The 7659-nt window shown below is 49.0% G+C and overlaps 1 protein-coding gene across 5 annotated transcripts in view; it reads left to right on the top strand.

The window, feature by feature from the left end:
* The window catches only part of LOC116463354 (probable aminopeptidase NPEPL1), a 63484-nt gene that overhangs the window by 32914 nt on the left and 22911 nt on the right, over nt 1-7659 (top strand). Inside the window, exons 1-2 of one of the 5 annotated variants that reach the window (XM_032146419.2) lie at nt 5611-5699; nt 6169-6275. In XM_032146419.2, coding sequence (XP_032002310.1) covers nt 6210-6275 — 66 coding nt within the window. In that variant the 5' untranslated portion in view covers nt 5611-5699; nt 6169-6209. Of the gene's footprint in view, nt 1-5610; nt 5700-5892; nt 6027-6168; nt 6276-7243; nt 7495-7659 lie in introns of those variants that run through there. The other 4 variants (XM_032146421.2, XM_032146411.2, XM_032146420.2 and 1 more) reach the window with 4 other exon arrangements.

Raw genomic sequence — 7659 nt, 5'->3', positions numbered from 1 at the left:
GAAGGTTTTCCTAACAAAAGATTCCTTGATCAAAATAAACATTTAGCCCCTAATTTTGCTTTTCTTAAGTCTCCATTTTCTTATATTGAGTTTGCTTAAAGGAACGTGGAACGACATTTGGTCTGTTAATTATTTCTCTTTTCCTTCTCGCAGCCTCCCTGTCCAAAGGCTCCAGGTCTTCAACATGCCCTTGAAAACTTTTGCAACTACAAAAATAATTTTGCTGGTGTTCAGAAGTAAATAGAGTTTAGTTCCTGAGACATGAAGGTTATTGCTGTATTACACTGTGCCCTTCCTGGGAGGATAATTTAGGCTACTAGAATGGCAAGGGACCTTGGAGAGCAACTAGTTCAGCCCGCTCATTTTTTTTTTTTTTTTTCTTTTTGAGATGGAGTCTCGCTCTGTCATCCAGGCTGGAGTGCAGTGGCATGATCTCGGCTCACTGCAACCTCTGCCCCCCAGGTTCAAGCTATTCTCCTGCCTCAACCTCCCAAGTAGCTGGGACTACAGGCATGTGCCACCATGCCTGGCTTTTTGTATTTGTAGTAGAGACAGGGTTTCTCCGTGTTGGTCAGGCTGGTTTTGAACTTCCGACCTCAGGTGATCTGCCCGCCTCAGCCTCCCAAAGTGCTGGGATTACAGGCGTGAGCCACCGTGCCTGGCCCTAGCCCCCTCATTTTATCGAGAGGTCCTAAAAACTGATGCTAGAAGAGACGTTTTTCATTGTTAATAAATGATTCTGCCGGTACATTTTTATTAACACATTCTCTCATCTCATTGATCCCAGAAAGTATAGACACAGTACATGCAGATGAGGCTACCAAATGTGCTTTTCAAGCAAAGTGCAAAAGATGGCATGTAGTATGCTACCTTTTGTTTAAGATCCATGAATAATCTTATTTTTTTCAAATAGAATCATGAAAGATCAAACAAAAGCTAATAAAAATGGTTACCTATGGAGGTAAAAAAGGTTACCTGTGGGGATGAAAATGCTACCTATGAAGGATGACTGAGAAAAGGGGGGAAGGGCAGGATGGGGAGACCTTTGAACATTTCCTTTTTATAGGTGTGACTTGAATGATACAAAATGTTATATGTAGTCAAAAAAGAAAATGTAGAAAAAAGGAAAATGGCAAACCTTTCTGTGAAGCACAGATTTATGAACCTAAATGTACATCAAATCAATAAGCTGCACAAAAATCAAGTATATGTGGAATATATTGCTGGGATATACTCTTAGGAACAAAAAGTTAAAACATCTTGAACTCTGTGTTGTGGGTTTGTTGTCGGGAGCGGAGGCTGTTGGTGAGTGTTGTGGGAAACAGAGAGTGAGAAACCCTAGGAGGGGCTGGGAACCAGGGTCCTCACTGTGGCAGAGGGAGATGCAATTATGGAAGACGGGCAGGTGAGGAAAAGCCCTGTCATGTGGATTTGAGTGGGAGGAATCAGTATCAACTCATGATGTTAAAGAAAACCTGATCCTAACAGATGCAAGAGGACCAGAAGCAATGATGCCCAAGTGGCAGGGAGCATGCCCAGCACAAGAGCTTGGTCTCTAACTCTGCAGCTGTTGGCTCTAACCAACCATTCCCCTCACTGAATGGAGCTAGGGTTTCTTGGAGAAATGACTGACTCTGGATTTGGGTCAAGGAAGGAACAAAGTGAGCCTGTGATCATCTTACTGTTCCAGAGAGGACAAAGTCCTTGGAAATGGATAAGAACACATCAAAAAGGAGCCCGCCTGATGCAGCTCTCATTGGCCTAAGTGGGGACACTTGGGAGCAGTGACATTTGATGAGATGCACACACGTATGGGCTGTGGCAGGGCTGGCTTCAAGGGTGTGCAGCCACCACGGCCACATGGGCCCTGTGCCTAGTTTAGTGCTCAGCTGTTGCCATCTTGAAATTGTTTTTTGAAAGAGAGGCGCTGCATTTTCATTTTGCACTGGACTCCACAAATCACGCTGCCAGCCCTGGGGAGGGGGGAAGGTCTTTGCTGAAGAACACCAGGTAGTTAAGTGTAGAAGGGAGGATAGAGCTGGAAAGTCACTCAACCAATACTTGATTCAGGCAGAAATCATCACTGGATACTAAAGACATTCAGGAAAAGGTGGTTGCGACCCAGACGGTTCTTAGTCCCAAAGTGTCACTCCATGGATTATAAAGAGGAAATTATTTTAATTCAATTAATTATAAAAGGGGGAAATACACTTTTACCATGAAGAGATCTGGCAGACCCCACTTGCCAATGATGGGGGACACTTAGATTATGTGTCTCCTGATGAGGTTCGATGGGAACCATAACCCGTATTTTTGCCAAAAATGTTCAACCTAAATCTAATAAAACAGACGAACGCAGATGGTGAGAGCTTCTGTAGGATATACCAGTGCATGAAAGACAAAGGTAAGGACTGTTCTGGATTAAAGGAGGCCAGAGAGTCTTCACAACCAAACGCAATGCCTTATTCGGATTATGGATTTAAAAAGAAAAAGCCATGAAGGACAAGGGGACAATTAAAGTTTCAATGCAAACTGTATACTGGATAACAGTATTGTTTCAATGTTAAATTTCATGGGTATGATCAGCATATGATCATGATTATGTTGGCTGGTGTCCTTGTTCTTTTTTTTTTTTTTTTTCTGAGATGGAGTTTCGCTCTTGTTGCCCAGGCCGGAGTGCAATGGCGCAATCTCAGCTCACTGCAACCTGCACCTGCCGGGTTCAAGCGATTCTCCTGTCTCAGCCTCCCGAGTAGCTGGGATTACAGGCGCATGCCATCACGCCTGGCTGATTTTTGTATTTTTAGTAGAGACGGGTTTTCGCCATGTTGGCCAGGCTGGTCTTGAACTCCTGACCTCAGGAGATCTGCCCGTCTTGGCCTCCCAAAGTGCTGGGATTACAGGCGTGAGCCACCGCGCCTGGCTGGTGTCCTTGTTCTTAAGAGATACACAATGAGGTAGGGGTGTATACAACTTACTTTAAATGGTACAGGGAAAAATATGTGTACATACATACATATACATATATACATACACACACATATAGGCATGTTTGTGCGTATATAGAGGCATACCTCGCTTTGTTGTGGCGGTCCGGAACTGAACCCAGAATATCTCCGAGGTGTGCGTGTGCCTGTGTGTGTGTGTATCTGTATATATATGTATAAATCTAGGTGAAGGGTATACAAGTGTTCATTATACTAGTTTTTCATCTTTTCTAAAAGTTAATGAACTTTTCAAAAAAGTTTCTAGAGAAATGTGTCTTCATGGCAACGAGTTCTTTTTCCTCCCTTCAGGGAACATTTAGTGCAAATCTAGGTGGCATGTCTGGTGCCAGCTGCAAAAGGGAACGGAGGCCCTCCTGCTGTGCAGGCACTCAGGTTGTAGCAAGGGACAGCACAAACATCCACAACGCAGGGCAGCATTCAAGGCGGTCGTGCGGCTGTCACAGTTTTCACTGGTTGTGGGCTCACTTAGCCAGCTGCTCCAGGACCGTGTGGTGGAGGGAGGTCCTTGGAGCTGAGCCTGCCTCTGCTTCCTCTGGGCTCACGAGCAGGTCATTCTGAAGCAGGAAGGAGCCCTTCCTTGATTTCACTTTAGGCCTGCCTGAGGCACTTCCACTGGTTTCCAGTTACTTGCAAAGTCAAGTACAACCTGCAAGGTCAGTGTATATTTTATGCACACTTTATATCTGGCCACAGGAGCTTTGCTTTTTTTTTTTTTTTTTTTTGTTGTTGTTGTTGAGACAGAGTCTCTGTTGTGCAGATTGAAGTGCAGTGGTGCGATCTCGGCTCACTGCAACTTCCGCTTCCCAGGTTCAAGTGATTCTCGTGCCTCAGCCTCCCGAGTAGCTGGGATTACAGGCAGGCACCACCATGCCCAGCTAATTTTTGTAGTTTTAGTAGAGATGGGGTTTCACCATGTTGGCCAGGCTGGTCTCAAATTCCTGGCCTCAAGTGATCCACCCGACTCAGCCTCCCAAAGTGTTGGGATTACAGGCCTGAGCCACGGGGCCTGGTTCCACATGAGCTTTTGACAGTGGCAGAATGAACCATGTCCTTTACTACTTCAGGCCTTTGCATGAACAATTCCTTGGTCAGGGATCAGACTGCCTGACACACTTTAACCCATCCCTCAAGACCCAATTCAAAAGTCTCATCGTAGTCCAAGGGGCCTTCCCTAACTCAATCTTCTCCCAGTGACCGGATCTCTAGATTTTACTGTTCTATTTGCTTCCCCTTCCTCTTCCTGGCCACACACACATATGTGTGCACACACACAAACACACACACACACACACACATGCTATTGCATCCCCAAAGCCTGACGGGTCCTGGAGCTTTTCAGAATTGATGTTCAACAAATGTACGTCAAATGAATGAATGAATGGAAACGCTAGAAAATATGAAGCAGATGCACCAAGGAAATGAGTGTTTCTTTGAAGTATCAGATATAATGGAATCTGAGAGCCTCGTGGCGATTAGCTGAGTCTAAGCAGGCATTAGGTTTTATACGGGTGAAGTCTGACATGAAATTAACATATAAATGCACACTTCAAACACCTAGAGCCATCTGACAAGATAGGATTTCAGAAATGTGTCCTAGGATGTGAACTGTACCAAAAAACATCCTAGGAAGTTCTAGGAGCTTTATTCTGATTTGTCCCAGAAGTTTTTAACCTTTTCTTCAACTTTTGAGCAAAGTCTGAACATCCAATTGAATGTGGAATAGGTTCCAAGTCATCAAAAACATAAGTTGATTTTTGGGTTGCATTAAAGATCTGGTAATTTGTTTTAAACTTTCATTTTTTAAGGAAAATTAAATAGAGGTGAATTTTTCATTGACAGTGAAATCTACACTAAGCCATGGATTAATACCTTCATAAAAATTCATCTAAACAAAGTGCTGCCTGTCTTATTTATGTTAAAGTCTGTAAAGTCAGCAGTGAAAAAGGGAAAGTACTTTCCTGGAATGTATTTGTATCTGTCACAAGCTGCATCTTGAGGAAATTGGCAGGCATTTGAAGTGGAATAATTCCTTAGCGTTCTGTTTAGTTTGGATTTCTTCAGTTCGGGCGGGGGTGGCTTAAAACCAGAATCACCAATATTTGCTTTTAACAAGCATCTAACGTTTTCTCTTGCTTTGTGTACACTAAGTGTTCAACAAATGTTGGTTGAATTGAATCATTTTGTTCATCCTTTCTGAGGGCTGTCAGGGTTATTCAGTCTATTCTTAAATATGAAAGAATTCTAAAAGAAAAACATCTCCAAAATGACCTCTCCACCAACAGTTTATCTCATTTCCAACTCCTTGTACACAAACCTGCTAGATCTGGCTTTCTGAAATGCTTCTTGGATCTCTCTTCAGTTTGCAAAATTCTATCGAGTGAGCCAGGCTCCCCAGTCGATCTCCTCACCCACTCTTCTATTTTCCAGGAACCTTCTGTTCTAACCACACAGGTTTCAGAGCCTGCTGGACATATTCTGCGTCTGTGTTTCCTCCCAGGACTTCTCCCACGTGGAAGGCCCTCTTTCTCAACCTCTTCGCCTGTGCAAGTCCTATTACATCTGTCAGGGCATGGCCCTAGCCTCTCACCCTCTAGGAAGATCCTCCAGCTGTCTCAGTCCTCTGGAGTGCCCTGTGCCTGTCTGCAACGTATTTGCAAACAGAAAAAAGAGTGAGAGATCTTCATACACACTGTTAGTACCCTTTACCAATGTGTGAAAACATTCAGCTGCTGTAAAATCTTTTGAAGAAAATAAGATCCAATTAGCGCTGACTTTTATGTCGGGAAAGCTGAGGGTTTCAAAGGAATTCCTTTCAGTCATTCAACAGCTTTTTTTTTTTTTTTTTTTTTTTTTTTTTTTGAGTGCCTGCTCTGTGCCAGGCACTGGAGGAAAAAAACCAAAAAGACAAAAAGACCTGCCTTCAGGATGCTGAAGCTCTAGTCTATGTGGTGTTTCTGAGGGGCCAGGGACCATGGCTCAGAGCTGAGCAGAGAGACCTGGAGCCCGTGGACAGGGAAGGTGAAAGCATGGCTTGTGGCTGGGCTACAAGTTAGGGAGCTAGGGGGCCAGCTGGGAGGTCAGTGGTGGAAAACCTCCCACACCACACCAGGGAGTTAACAGTGATTTTTTTTTCTTTTCTTTTTCTTTTTTTCATTTTTAGGCTGGTTATGAAGAAGAAACTCAAAATAACAGGAGTGGCTTATGGAACTACATGGAAGTAACAGAGGAGGGTACCAACCAAAGGCCCTTGAGCAATCAGGATGTTGGGTAACAGATTTTTGCTTTTAAATGACTCCTGGGTGGAGCTTCCCCAATGCATCATCATTCCCTGACCCTTGCATCTGACCCTGTGGGTGGGACCCTCTGCCTCCACCATCCACTCACCGCTCACCCCTGGCTCCTCCACCACCCGGCTCCTGCCCCACACCCCCGCTGGCCTTTCCTCCCCTGCAAGGCGACTGAGGTGACTCAGGTCACCCTGCTCCTTCCTCGTCTCATCTCCTCCCTCCTTTCCTGCTTAGACTGTGCCAGATGACCCTTCTTGCAAAGGGGTGGGCGGGAAGGCCCCCCACGCAACCAGGCAGTGCCTGGATTTGTAACTGGCCATCCCAGCAGCAGTGCCCTGGATGGAAAGCCACGTCCTGTCACCCTCTCACATCCAGGGCAGTGCCTGGCAGAGCGGGGTCTGATCAACGCCAGGGAACCTCCGATTAAGTGAGGAGGAAGTGACCGTCCACGCTGTACCCACCAAGCCAGGCAGTGGGACAAAAGGACCTGACTCAAGTCCAAGAGTCACTGGGCCCCTCCGGCCTAACTGATGGGTGGCCAGGGTGCAGGGTCCCCCCGGGATCAAAAGCGGCTGCTAAGGGATCTCGAGGGACCTGCTTGGGGCCGGCCTGAGGCCTGATGGGCGGAACTGCGTCGGGTGGGCTTGGGCCTACGTCGGCCCAGGCCCCACTGGAGGCCGGGCCCGTCCAGGAGGCGCTGCCTGGAGGGCCACGTCGCCCCGCGTGTTGGGCAGGGCCGCCCGGGCCGCTGGGCCGAGGGGCGGCGCCGGTGGAGGCCGGGCGCGCGGGCCCTACTCGGCCGGGCCTGCTCGGGGCCAGCTTCGGGCCTACCCTGCCCGCACCCTCCCGCCCGGCCTGGCCGGCGCCCCCTCGCGCCCCGGGCGGGCCCTGCACGTCTCGCGAGCAGCCCGGAGCTGCGGGGGAGGCGGGGCCCACGGGCTGCCGGGCAGGGCCGGGGCGGTGCCGAGCCCGGGCCGGAGCGGGGCGAAGGGGGCCGAGCGACGGGCCAGGCCGGGCCGGGGAGGGCCGGGGCGCGGGCCGGCAGGAAGATGGCGAACGTGGGGCTGCAGTTCCAGGCGAGCGCGGGGGACTCGGACCCTCAGAGCCGGCCCCTACTGCTGCTCGGGCAGCTGCACCACCTGCACCGCGTGCCCTGGAGCCACGTCCGCGGGAAGCTGCAGCCCCGGGTCACCGAGGAGGTGAGCGGGCCGCCGGCCGCCATGCGACCCGCGCCGCGGAAGCCCAGGCCCGGGCGGCCCGCGGAGGCCCCGCCTCGCCCGCCGCACCCCCGCCGCCGCCGGGCCGGGCCCAACGAGGCCAGGCCGCCTCCCTGAAGGGCTCAGCCGCCAGGCCAGTCCTCGTCC

Source organism: Hylobates moloch, unplaced genomic scaffold (assembly GCF_009828535.3).
Source record: "Hylobates moloch isolate HMO894 unplaced genomic scaffold, HMol_V3 SCAFFOLD_34, whole genome shotgun sequence".
NCBI classification, from domain to species: domain Eukaryota; kingdom Metazoa; phylum Chordata; class Mammalia; order Primates; family Hylobatidae; genus Hylobates; species Hylobates moloch.
This window is presented reverse-complemented; position numbering and strand designations above follow the sequence as displayed.